At 39.8% G+C, this 13,798-nt stretch overlaps 1 protein-coding gene across 1 annotated transcript in view; it reads right to left on the bottom strand.

Moving 5' to 3' along the window:
• Positions 1–13,798, bottom strand: part of LOC145993743 (O-acyltransferase like protein-like) — a 95,219-nt gene that overhangs the window by 4,225 nt on the left and 77,196 nt on the right. Inside the window, exons 10-13 of the mRNA XM_083129494.1 lie at positions 10,941–11,070; positions 9,467–9,656; positions 4,184–4,326; positions 1,272–1,371 (exon numbers count right to left, since the gene is read on the bottom strand). Of these exons, the coding sequence (XP_082985620.1) occupies positions 1,272–1,371; positions 4,184–4,326; positions 9,467–9,656; positions 10,941–11,070 (563 nt within the window). The remainder of the gene's footprint in view (positions 1–1,271; positions 1,372–4,183; positions 4,327–9,466; positions 9,657–10,940; positions 11,071–13,798) is intronic.

Below are 13,798 nucleotides of genomic sequence, written 5' to 3'. Positions count from 1 at the left end.
AGAGAAAGAGAGAGAGAGAGGGGGGGGAAATAAGAAAGCGAGAGATATAGTAAAACAAGAAAACGTGGATATAGAATGGAAGATAAAATGCAGTAAAAGAAATAATCAAGAAGAAATTAAGTAGCCGAGAAGAAATACAGTAGAGTCTCGTTTATCTGACCTTCGCTTATCCGACATTCCGTATTATCCGACATACCAACGGAGTAATTTCTTTCAATCATCACAGGACTGAACTTTTGACGTAGGTACTGTGTTTAACTTTAAACAATTCTGTAACTGTATGTTCATTTTTCCAGTTATTTTTTCTGTATTGTTGTAAAACATGATTACTGTACCAGGTTCGTAATGTGTAAAATTATAACATTAGTTTGACGAAATAAAGAGTAGGCTTAATTCAGGAAATGCATGATACTTCTCTCTTCATAAACTTTTGTCTTCTCGTATAATATCTAAGAAACAAAACAGTAATTTTGCCTGTAGTATTATATGGATGCGAAACTTGGTCCCTTACATTGAAAGAGGAACATAAATTGAGAGTATTTGAAAATAAGATCCTTAGGAAAATATTTGGACCTAAAAGGGATGAGGAGACAGGTGAGTGGAGAAGGTTACATAATTTAGAACTACATAATTTGTACTCATGTCCAGGTATTATTAGAATAATTAAATCAAGAAGACTTAGGTGGGCAGGCCATGTGGCACGAATGGGAGAGGAAAGAGGAGTTTACAGGATTCTTGTTGGGAAACCTGATGGTAAGAGACCTGTAGGAAGGCCAAGACGAAGATGGAGGGATAACGTTGAGATGGACCTAAAGGAAATCGGTAGGGATGGAAAAGAGTATATAGATCTTGCTCACGATAGGGACAGATGGAAGGCCTGTGTTGATGCAGCCATGAACCTTTGGGTTTAAGAAGCCCGTTTATGTCAGATAAGCGAGACTCTACTGTACACATATTAAAGAGAGAGGAACAAAGGCGCAAACCTAGCATAAAGATACAAGGACAGAAAAACAAAAGGTGTCAAGGGAAGGAAGGAAAACAAACAATCTCTCCTTACTCCATGGGGAGCAAGTGCCTCCCCTTACCCTCCCTGTGAAGATGGATTCCCCATTATACGATCTTGAGTTATTGGCACTGAGATGGACGTCTCACTTAGTCACAGGCTAAACTTGCGAAGTCACCGCTGGAGGTTAACAACCCGAATATCTAAATAGGAAAACTGTTCTAGGAGTCACGTGGTCTATTAGATAACCTCTTCGCGTGATGCTTACCATCGAGTATTATGCTCTTGACGTCTTGCATAGGAAGGTCAAAGAGGAGGGTCATCAACACGGAGGCGACGATGACGATCGGAAACTCGATGATGTATACCTGGAAGAAGAGAAGAGAAGGTTTGCTCAGATCGAAGTTGGAGCTGTGGTTACGCCGCGTCATCATACATAGGGTTGAGTTGGTGTTTAAAGTTCACTTTATGCACATTAAGGCTAATCGGGACTGGACCTACAGTGCAAAGTGGGATCGAACCACTTGTGCCTCCGCCGGGTGTCGAACCCGGGACCCCTTGATTACAAGGCGACGACGCAACCACTGTCGGGGAGGCCCTATCATATTTGATCATCTATGTGCGAGCCGTTGGCTGTACGCACTACAGGTTGATTCACATTGGTTATTCTTTTGACAAATGTTTGAAAATATGATACAAAAACAAACACACATACACACACACACACACACACACCATACGTATATAGCACAGTGCTGGTTACACAGTCCATGTATTATAAGCTAAGGTTACTTTGTGCGGTTTCATCGCTCTTATCGGAATCCGCTATCGCCTTTCCTCGTCGTTCTCTCACTTCCCACAAATATCTCCCCACTCGTTGCACTCTCTCACTTATGATTCCTCTTCTATCTTCTATCACTTCCATTATTTCCCTCCCTGTTACGTTCTTAACCCACTTGTCTCGCAAATCACGCGTAGAGAGGCAGGCAGATAGCAGATGCTTCCGTCTTTCCCTCACCGCACAAAGAGCATATCGTCTCCCCTGCTTCATTTTTACTTGTTTCCAACCCCCCAGTCTGAACCATGCCAACCCTTCCCTTTCTTTTTGCCTACTAAATTTATGTATCTTGCTTTGCCCCATTCCCTTGATTTCAGTTGGTTCCTTAGTGAAGTCTTCGTCTGGCAGTCGGCTAGTATTTCTTGTCTGTCTATGTCCAGCAGTCTCTCTCTGCTTTGGTTTTCTACTGATGTATCTACCCTACCTCCCGTTTCCCACACCCACCCCATCCTAATAGAGTACAACATGTTTTTTATATCCCTCGCCCAGTTCCGTGTATTTTCTTCTCTTACTTGCATTATCAGACAATGACCCTTCAGTGTCGTGTTACCCTGCCTTGCCAGAAGAAGCCAATACTTTAAAGCTCTCACCCGAGCTTGTACTGTCTCTCTGTTTAGACCTAGTTATTTAAATACTCCCCAAATTGGCAGTGCTTCTGCTTACACACATCACTTTTTTATAGTAACAGGATTCATGAACTATGGGGTTCAATTGTGGGAGACTTGGGGGGGGAGCATAGTCACAAGCATCCAAACAGGCCCTATCATATTTAGGAGGTAGTACGGAGAGGGGCTGCAGTTCCCAGAGAACGAGAATGAAACGAGACTTGTCGACACGAGACCGAGATTTTCCACCAGCATGTCTAGTTTCGTTCGAGAATTAAATAAGAGGGAAAGTCAAATTATAGCCTTAAAATTCAACACGTTTTTCGGTTGTACCAAATTTTATCCTTGCAGCTCAAATATTTATCCGTTGTTAACACGGATGAACAGAAATATAAGAAAAACTAATAAATTCGTCACCGAAAGAAACTAATCTTTAGTAGAGAACACCGGGGCATAAGGGGTGACCTTCCACGTAGTACACCCAATTGTCAACCTCACTTCCACGTGGTACACCCTGTACTGCATTTTGCAGACAAACGAGGCTCTGGTGCTGGACCTAAGGTCCGTATACTCTTCGTAGGACAGTGTGTGTTGTCCTGTGTTTTGTTCTTATGTGTGCTGAGTGCCCTTTTGCAGCCTCAGCTTTTAACCGAAGTCAGAATATTTTAGGATTTTAGTTATGCGGCATTACAGTTATATCATTTTAGGTATGTTAAAGGGGGACCCCGCATAACGTGACGGGTGCAAAAAATAGCCTAAGTGCTGACGCACCCAAAATTTTAAATTCAAATTCAAATAGAGAACACCTCTATTAACCAATGACGTACCCAGGGGGCGCATGGTGTTACAGCCTCTCCGTAATTTCGAGAAAATCGATATTTTCAAATAAAAGCAGTGAATAATTCTGAGGAAAAACAGAGTGGTGAATGAAATTCCCGATTAAAATCGCCGCCTATTGCCATTTTCGAGAGTGAAAATATCTTATTGCATATACAGCCGCCTAGAAAGGAGCTTGTTCTACTATCCATTTTTACAATTCCAGCCCCTCGCGAAAAGAAAATGCTGCGTAATCCAGTGCTATTAACATAGAAATGAATATGTGTATATAACGCACAATTTTCCAGAGCAGATTCGTTGACTAGAATGTGACCCACATTCTGTAAGCTTATGAAAACCGTTTCGAAAGTTTCTTGTAGCCCATGCATCCAGCCATGTACAGTTAAATACCTCACCATTGACCTTGAATGCCTGAACACCCGAAAGTCTTTCAATTGCACAATGGAGTCAAGTCTGGACTACATGGGGGATGAAGCATACTACTTTGTGGGGATGCGCGTCACCATGGAAGAAACAAATTTCTCTGCTTTTATTCAGTTGTAGTGGTTTTCTGGCTTTATATTTTCTGTGGAAAGTGTTTAATGATTCTGTGCGCTTATGGTTTATAGGTCGGTGTAATCTCCACACCCAGTATATCCTTTGAAAAAGGAAATTGGTGCTCGTAAAATTATTAGGAGTCCCAAACGTTGTTTACCGATGAGCATAATGCTAGTTCTCGGTTTCCTACAACCATTTTCGCCCACGTAATCTACTTTGTCTGGGATCAATATTTATCCCGGAACTGTACCTTAATGACGCTAAATATCTTCGACCAAATAACATTTGAAAGTTATGCCATGGTTATGCAATCGTAGTTGTTAGTTAACATAAATATTATTAAATTATTTTAGAAAAACGTACCATTTCAAACGCGGTGAATTCTGATGGCGTCCTCTTGCTCCCAATGATGTAGAAAAACACTGGGAACTGTGTTAGGTACATGGCGTATGAGATCCGACTTAGGAGAACCATATTCCGTCCGGAGAGAAACCTGTCCACCCATCCTGGAGAGAAAAATACTGCTGTGAACGTTGGGATTTTGTATCAATAGTATTTACACAATTTTGTTTTTGCAAGTTTCCAAAGCTGTCATGCTTGAAGTTACACACATATTTGCACTATAAAAAAGGACCCCTATGTATTTTCACGTTTCAGCACATTACACCACAAAAATTGCAGTGAAAGTACATAGTGTTCTCAAAGTACACCAAGTTATCTGAAATACACCTTCACACAGGTGGCGCTATGGAATTTAGGGGCTGTATATGGGGAGGGGCACAGGCCCACTTTTTTTAATCACTAAAATTCAAGAAACCATTTTGTTCTCCCTTTGTTGAGTTATTTATTAATTATAATAATTACAAAAATTGCCACCATTACCAACCAATTGCACACTGTCACTTGCATGAGTGTCTCAAATAACACACATTCAAAGATGGCGCCTGATAGGTCCACCAATTGAATTTTTTCTCCTGTTTACATTACAGTTAAGTTTGTATGAATAAAAGTAATGCAGATATATTGAGAACACCCTAGGGAACAATGTAATTTATATTCAATGTTTTGTAATAAAAATCACAGTTGAAAAATCCAAAAAATAGAGGCGGTGAGGCTACAGCTCCCCCCTCCCCTTGGGTCAGCCAGAGTTAATATTATTTCTTTGTAATAAGTTTAGGGATCTTAAGGTTGATTTTCTCCGAAGGCACTCAATTGCTAATTGTGCACTCTGAGCTGAATTTCTGTAAGCTAACGAAGCTCTGGCGCACAGCCAGGATATTCCCCCCTTGTCCCGAACCCGGGACCCCTTGATTACAAGGCGACGACGGTACCTTTACGTCATCGGGGAAGGCGTACTAACTATTGTGCAACACGCTTCTACTAGGAATCGAAGACATCAAATTGACTGAACTAGTAGTGACATACCGATATAATAACTGTACTCGTGATGGACGACTACAAGTTGTATCTGAGATATTGTCCCCCTAAACTACAAAAAGACTAGTAATCAGACACTTTAGGTATACAGGGTGTTTCCTGGCTGATGATACAAACTTTCAGGGATGATGGAGAAGGGCACATGTATCAATTTGAGATAAGGAACCCTGGTCCTGAAACGACTTAGTCGAAAGTCATAAGCGAAAATCGGTGGATGAAGATGTAATACTTTTATTACCTGCACAAGTTTCACAAGCTGTTCCGTGGCCAGCTCGGTCACCTGATCTGACACCACTTGATTTCTTCTTGTTGGATCATGTGAAAAGTCTTGTGTATGAGACACCTGTCGAGCGAGACTGAAGAGGATTTCCTGGCAAGAATTCTCGCTGCGTGTGACATTGTTCGTACGACCTCGGGGTTGTTCCAACGGGTACGACAGAACTTTGTGCGACGATGTCCTGCCTGCAGCGAAGCTGGAGGACGCCACTTTGAACAACTGTTGTGAATGTAGCAGCTTGTGAAACTTGTGCAAGTAATAAAAGTATTCCATCTTTATACACCGATTTTCGCTTATAACTTTCGACTAAGTCGTTTCCGGACCAGGGTTCCTTATCTCAAATTGATACATGTGCCCTTCTCTATCATCCCTGAAAGTTTGTATCATCAGCCCGAAAACACCCTGTAGATAGAAACTTTGAAATGAGTTCCTGTGGGTTATGATTTTCATTTTTGGAAAAATGCCGTCATGCATCCGCAACAGTGGCGGCGATTAGGGGCTGAAGGTGGCATTTGCCCCCCCCCTCCCCGCAGCTTCGCCCTCGCTAAGCCTTGCCTACCAAGAGAAAGCAAACTGTCCTTGACCCTTACTTTTGGCACCCAATTGCCGTCACTGATCCGCAACTTAGACAACATAATATCAAATAAAAGATGACGCATAAATTGATTGATTTGCTTTATTTTACTTCGCTTTCTGTGTCACTTTCGGCTAATTTGCGAAGATGGGGATGAGTGATGACTAGGGAACGGAACTTTAGGTAAATATATGTTTTTTCTGCGATAAGATAGACCCCCTCGTTTTTGCCAAAATTCTGATCATAGCCTTATATGTCAACACAGCAAATTTTATTTTACATAAAAACACATATTTTCCAGTTTTCCGTATGTAAATACATATTTTGCGAATTTTCATTTTAAATACATAAAATCGCTCATTGACTTCAGCTACCTCGAAATCCTCGAAGGAAAAATGTTTATTCTCCGCACCTCTTTCATATCGAGAGTGTTAGGTTTGTTTTGTCTTTGAACGCGCTCGCTGGCAGACTTCTGGCGCCTCGCCTACGATCTTATTGGGGGAAAATATTACCCCCACTGGATCTAACGCACAAGTGCTAATGTCTAAATGTACAGAATTTTTTTTTGGAAAAACCAAGGTTTTCAAACTTTGTGCCAAATTGCACGTGTTTTGGAAGGTGAAGTAGAGGAAGCTTTGGAAAACTTCAGCGTTAGTGGCATTTCGTGCTTCAAATGTGCAAGAATTGTTTCTTGTGACGTGGAGCGATCTTTCTGACAATAAGATGCTTTTTAGAGATAATCGTCACAAATTTACAATGGAGAATTTGGAAAAAAAAAAGCTATGGTGATCCACTGCAACTCTTCCAAAAAATAGCTCACTAAGAGGTAAGCATTTAGAAACTTTTTCAGGTGTTTCAAATGCATGTAATATTTTGTTTTTGTTACCAAATGGTTTTTTTTTATTATTTTTGTCACATATTTTCCTGTTTTTATCACATATTTTCAAGATTTATGACACATAAAAAAAAAAATTCTGAGATTTTTAGCACATAAAGTTCCGTTCCCTAGTGATGACATGATGAAACTGATGAATGGACACTCGCAAACATCCATGCCCAGGCTGGGATTCGAACCCGGGACCACTGGCGTCGCAACGCGATGTGCTAACCACTCCGCCACGGGGTCGGCTTCGCATAAGTTGAATAGGTGGATTACACCTACATTTTATTTTGCACATTTAATTCCTTCCCTGACGCGATGAACCAGCTGATTACGTGGAACTCTTGCTTTCTAAGTTCCTGTTCTCTTTTCCGGGAATCTCTGGAGCAACGCCGAGCATTCCTGTAGAGCGGAGAGAAGCAGTATACTGTCTGGCTGCCTTAGCTGAGACCATGGACGGAAGTGCGCATGCGCCAACTGGTCGTGATCATTGGCAAAATAGGAGTGACGTCACTCTGGTTAAGAAGTGCGTTCCGTGAAAATGGTCTGCTGTGGAAACAACAATGAAGTTTCAAACGTAGTAACATCGCCGCCAAAATACGTAGAGATGTTTACGAATTATGTAAGGGTACAGAATGAAAAAGATAACCATCCATATACTATATAAGCAAATAGTATATATCAGGAAAGTATTCTTTACGTCACATTAGTAGATAAACTTGTTTGTAAACTAGTAACTTTATTTTGGATCATTCAATTAAATTGATCTCCTTAGTAAATCTTATAATTAGCACAAATGTACACAGCAGTAATCAGGATACTATTCACTAATAATAGTGAGCCGACTGACACATTTGAAAGTTGAATATATTACGCATGCGCGATAGTTTGAAGTGGATTGCGGGGGAAATGAGAAGAGGATAGGATGCCATTTCATATGAAGACAGGAACAGTCATAATGGACCGTTGGAGCGTTGAACATCGCATTTTCTGTGTTCGTAGTTATTATGAAACGAAGTCAGTGGTTAGAGTGCAGCGATTGTTCAGAAAACAATTCATTGTTAGCCGACATTGTAACGTACAGTCTCTGAATATCATATTGGCTTGGGCGAAGAAATTTGAAGAAACTGGCAGTGTATTGGATGTGAAACATGGAGCTCCAACAACAGTGCGTACGTCCGAGAACTTGCAGAGAGTGAACGTAGCCCACAATGCTCGGCACGCCAGCAGTCTCTGGGGATTCATGAAAGACCGTGTTCAGAAGGCATATCACGACTCTTCAACAATTGAAAGAAGCCATTGTTGAGGAAGTAACGGCTATTGATGAGGAACTACGGAGATAACTTCCAGAGACGTATGCAACAATGCATTGATGCCAAAGGAGGCCTCCTGTCTAATGTAATTTTCAAAAAATGAACTTGTGTAAGTTGTTAGTAATAAAATTGCATACTTCAATGTACAATTACATACGAGTTTCCTTATTGTCCTTCCTTTCTTTAATCATGCATGAGCATATCAAATGTGTCAGTCGGCTCCGCGCCACCTTGCACATAGTATTATAAATATAATAAAGAAAATGTAGTAACTGAATGATTTGTGGCATTGTGCATTATATCGAAGGCGTTTTGTAGAATGTGCAACAGGGACCAAAACGTCACACTTTTCTTTGTTCCACTTGGAAACAGATTGTACCGAATTGTAAGAGACGTCACGAACACACAGCAAGCAGTAATAAATACAACAAGCGAACCAATACAAGCAAAATGCCACAGGGTGGTTTGATGAGTGTTCTACCTGCTTCCCCTCTCGCGTTTGTAATCGTACTTCCCAGCTAGTTTCGTTTCCCTTGGCCGGACTTGTACACTGCTGTAAAGGCTGATAGCTGCAGTCGCCGTCCCCCTCCACGCAATCCTGTTCCCTCGCACGTGTTCATTGGTCGAGCATTCTCGACTCACTACTCGCGCAGAGACTTGCTTTCGTTCGCTTGCTCCTGATGTGCTGACGATGCTGACCAAGTAGGTGGTGGATTTATTTTACCACCGTCGCAAGGGTGAATAAAGATGTAAAAGGAGCTTTCTTGCAGATGCGTGCACAAGGGGGGGATTGGTGGGGGGAAACCTATCCTTTTTAGCCCAGTATTCCTAAAAAAACCGTTAAAGGTAGGAAATGAGGGCTTACTACCAGAAACAGTGTATCTAACCCCTCCCTTTCGAAAATCCCTGGCACGCCACTGCCTTCTTGCTGACAGGTTTTATGCAAAAGAGTACGGTTACAATACAACCATTTGTACACTTTCCAAAAATAGTATAAAAATACTACGTGAATATGTAATAATAAGTTTATCAGAATATGATCAATATATTTAAAAGATTGACTTAAAACTTTAGTCGAAGTTTGCAGAAAATAAACTTCAATTACATTAACAGACTTAAACAGTACCTTTCTTTCACTTTTCAAGAAACTTATCAGGATACTTACCGCCATGTCCCACATGACAAGCAAATATTATCCAGCTGAGAGCAAGGGAGGTCAACCAAGGTGAATACGCGGCAAAGAGCGCCGCCTCTTGGGCATCGTATTGGTAGTTCCTGTACGCCAAGTGAGCTGGTTGGCTGAAGGCAAGATACAAGAACAAACCACTCACAGTCCACCCAAGGTTTGATACTGCCTGTAAAAATAATATACCTGAAGTACATATGATGGAAAAGAAATAGCTAATAGCTAGACTTATTGACACAATGCAAAGCGTGTCTATAAAGTTTTTGGACTTGCAACTGCGTCATCAAGCGGCCGAACGTGTAATGCCAAGCAGTGGCAAACAAATTAATAATTTTAAAGCATTGACTTTGGGGGTAAACACCTTTGTCCTCCTCACAAATTCCACAATGGGGCTTAATACCATTCTGCCTCCATCTGAAAGGTACATAGGTTGGATTCTTATTCGTTTAGTAGATTATGGCAATGGATTTCCACCTTGAGTTGTAATCGGTTGGTTACAAGAGAATAAACACTAAATCCGTCGCGATCAAGAATATTATCCTACCACGGTTTCAAGAATATTATATTGTTATTTCTTTATGGATAATAAATAACGAGGTATGAATAAAAATATGTAAATGTTCCAAAAATGAAACAATCTTAATTTACGGAATTTAACATAATAATAACATATAATAAAATGTACATATTTCTAATAATACAAAATAATAAAATGCATAAAAATGTTCTGATAGTATTGAGCAATTGGCAAATCTAGTCAACTCCGACATCTGGTAGCAACTAGAACAAGGAATTATGGGTAACTGGTTTGTGTTCTTTTAAAAACAAACTTCTAATTATTTTTGTATTGAAATAGTGACAGCGAAAGTGTATGTGTGTGTGTGTGTGTGAGAGAGAGAGAGAGAGAAAAAAAGAGAGAGAGAGAGAGAGAGAGAGAGAGAGAATAGGCTCGAGTGCGCGTCAAATCTCCTGCATATGGCGATAGCCAATAGCAGCGTACTGCAGCGGTGCCATGTCGAAATCTCACATGGAAAAGAGACAGCGTGGTTGAGCGAAACGCCTTGTCACGGAGAGCACGGCAACGCCGCACGTCTGTGATTCGCTGGTGCTGTTCAGCCGTTCAAGGCCATATGCAGGAGATTTGACGCGCACTATAGTAGTCAACTGAACTAAATGCTCTAAAGGCCAGGCTTCATAACTACAACTACAGCATAATAATGATATTCCTAAACACGCAGTACCTCATAATTTCACTTGTCCATTCTATAGTCTAGTTTATCTCATCTGATATCCCATATTCTTGTTTTTGCCATTCCTCAGGCAATTTCCCATACACTCGCCCAGTTCCAAATACATTAATTCCAACATATAATATAGTTACGAATATTTGATGTAATAAGTTAAGGGCTATAATATAGTTAACATTTATAAATTCAATATGCTTATATTGTACCTTGGATATCTTCATGCTTCTATCGGCGTGGTTCAAGCAGTACCCTAGACCCATACCAATCAAATATGGAGTCGCTCTGTGGGATGCAACGCCGTAAGTCAAATTAGCTGTCCTGTAGAGCTTCTTCCCTCTGTCGATGGGGAGAAGAACTATTGTACATTACCTATGCATTTAGAGAAATATATTAAAAAGTAAAACATACTATAGCCAGATACAAAGAAAAAGTTATCTTTCATTGCAAAAATTTATCGATTCTTTAGATACTACTGCTAATACAATCGTAACAGATTGGTGATTTAAATACCTCTAAAAGGTCTGGTAGATATTGTTACTAAATGTATATTATAAAATTCAATGATGAAAACTTTTAGTTTACTGGTAACACTGTTAAGCCTTGTTTCCATTTTAATGAAACATTAAAATGCTGACCAAAGCAAACTTTTATAGTATAAAAATATACATAAAAATGTAACGTTTCCACCCTCTAACCGGGTCTTCTTCACACGAATATTCACAACAAATTTTAATGTTTTTTAGTTAACTAAATCTCCAAATCTAAGAACGTTTTCAAATCTCCAAAGTGTACACCTACGAGAAACTTATATACGAGGTTCAAACTTTTTTTAATTCTAAAACTGTATTTTGTAATAACTAGGTCTCGGAAGTTGAAGACCTATAAATTGCCAAAAAAAAAAACCTATAAAAAGACCAAAAAATATCAAAAAAGGACCTAGAAACGGAAAAAAGGACATATAAATGTGATCCAAATTAATTAATAACTTCAGTTTTAATTACATATTTAATGAATAAAAAAATAAAAAATTCTGGTGGCATGGAACTCACAGTACGAAGAAACTATCTGAATGCAATGCATCTTCTTTCAGTCCAAAAATGTTTTTCTCTCGTTTCAGGGATGGTTCAAATATATATTTCTTTCTTTCATTTTTTTTTATTTCTTTACTACAGAAAGGATATTTAAGAGGTAATGAACTGGTGATTATTCGAATTAAGAATGGGCAGTAAAAACGAAGTCGAAAGAAGGTGAAGTTGCAAAAACAAAAGCCGTTAAGACCCCCCAAAAAAAGGCTAAAAAAGGACGAATAAGCCAAAAAACGCCGAAAAAGGCAAAAAAGAACAAATAAAACCCACCTTTTTCTGGCCTACAATGACCCAAAATGAACATATATTTATGTTGGGCCTCGTCTTCGGACACTAGGAAGAAAAATGTTTTTTCCTCATCTTCCGAGACCTACTAATAACACAGTAACCCTACATAGGAATTAAGTTAATTAACACTTTCTTAAAAAGAAATACCCGCTGGGGGGCATAAATCAAACAATCTGACATGATGTAGGAAAGCAGAGAAACGTTTTACAATATGTTTCCAATATGGCTGCTAATTTTTAAAGTCGACCATCTTGGTGTCAACTATTGTTTTTAATGGAAAGTTGGTCATGTGAAATATCAAAATGGGATAGAATTGCGCAAACGTCTTCCTTTAGTTCAACATACGAGTATGGGCCTCCCCGATGGCGCAGTGGTAGCGTCGTCGCCTTGTAATCAAGGGGTCACGGGTTCGATACTCGGTTGAGGCACATAGTGGTTCGGATCCCACTTTAAACTGTAGGTCCAGTCAGCCTATCTGTACAAAAAGTGGACTTAAAACACCAACTCAATCAATCAATCAAACATGCTGGTATTTGGAACACTTATTTAAAATTGTGCAGAGTGAACTTTTCAGAAGACGCCAAAATGTCTACCTCTCTTCCGCGTGGCACATCCTGGACTGCTAACGAGGATCTGGCGTCTGAACTCCCAGCTAGTACAATCCTCTGCGGGACTTGTGTGATATGCATGTGTGCTTGTGATTGCCCTATCATCAATTTCGTCTTATCATCATTCATCCTCATCGTCGCGATTATCCGAAAGTGGCAGAGATAACCGAATCAACCAAATAACCTACTAGAATTGAGCAGACCCCTTCTATTATATTTCTGTAAGAATGGAATGTGTGCAACGACCATCCAGATTGTATTATTTCGGGGGTCCCATATTTATTTATTTATTCCAAGTTTCAGATACAGCACCTGTAAGGCCATTTTACTCTGAAAACTCTAATAAATCAAGAAGAACAAGTCAAGATGGTTTTAGGTAAAAACAAAAAAGGTAAATATAAACATGATAAGACATAAACAAAGAAAAAACATAAGATTTACATATTCATTCTTAGAGAAGATCGGAAAATACTTTCAGCGGCAAAAATGTCTATGTTTTTGCGGGTAGTTTATTGAACAGCGAGTGCTGTATAAGGGAAAACCTAGCGGTAGAGTTGTGGAAGAATTCAGTGTTTCTGGTCGATCAAGAGGGAACTTGAAGTTGAATTCTGTAAGTAGAAATTCAGATCATAATTTTGATGAGTTTATAGAAAAATTTCATATCGGCCATATCGAGTCTGCAGTAACTGGATGTTCAAAGTAGTCAGGATGTCAGGTTTCTGAAAATGCCGCAGAGAAGGAATTCTATGACGAACAATGGAGGTAAAGAAGCTGAGGACGGAATCCATGCTAGAAAGATTTGTTTGGCCCAGACTGGAGAGCAGTATTCGAGAATTGGAGAAATGAATGACTTGAAAAATAGGCTAAGAGAAGTTGGAGTATCAATTTCAGTGAATCTGTAGACGAGGCCTAAGAGGCGCATTGCACTTTTAGTTGCAGCTGCGATGTGTTCCTTAAAGTTCAGTTTTTCATCTATGATAACACCTCGATATTTTTGGGTCGCAACTGTAGTAATATAATTGTTTTCAATCACAGCATCTTGTGGGGTTGAGATTTCTTTGAAAAGTGTACAGTCGTCAGCAA

This window comes from Lepisma saccharinum, chromosome 10 (genome assembly GCF_977018435.1).
Source record: "Lepisma saccharinum chromosome 10, izLepSacc3.1, whole genome shotgun sequence".
Classification (NCBI taxonomy): domain Eukaryota; kingdom Metazoa; phylum Arthropoda; class Insecta; order Zygentoma; family Lepismatidae; genus Lepisma; species Lepisma saccharinum.
Note: the sequence above shows the minus strand (reverse complement) of the source record. Positions and strands in the feature narration are given on the sequence as shown.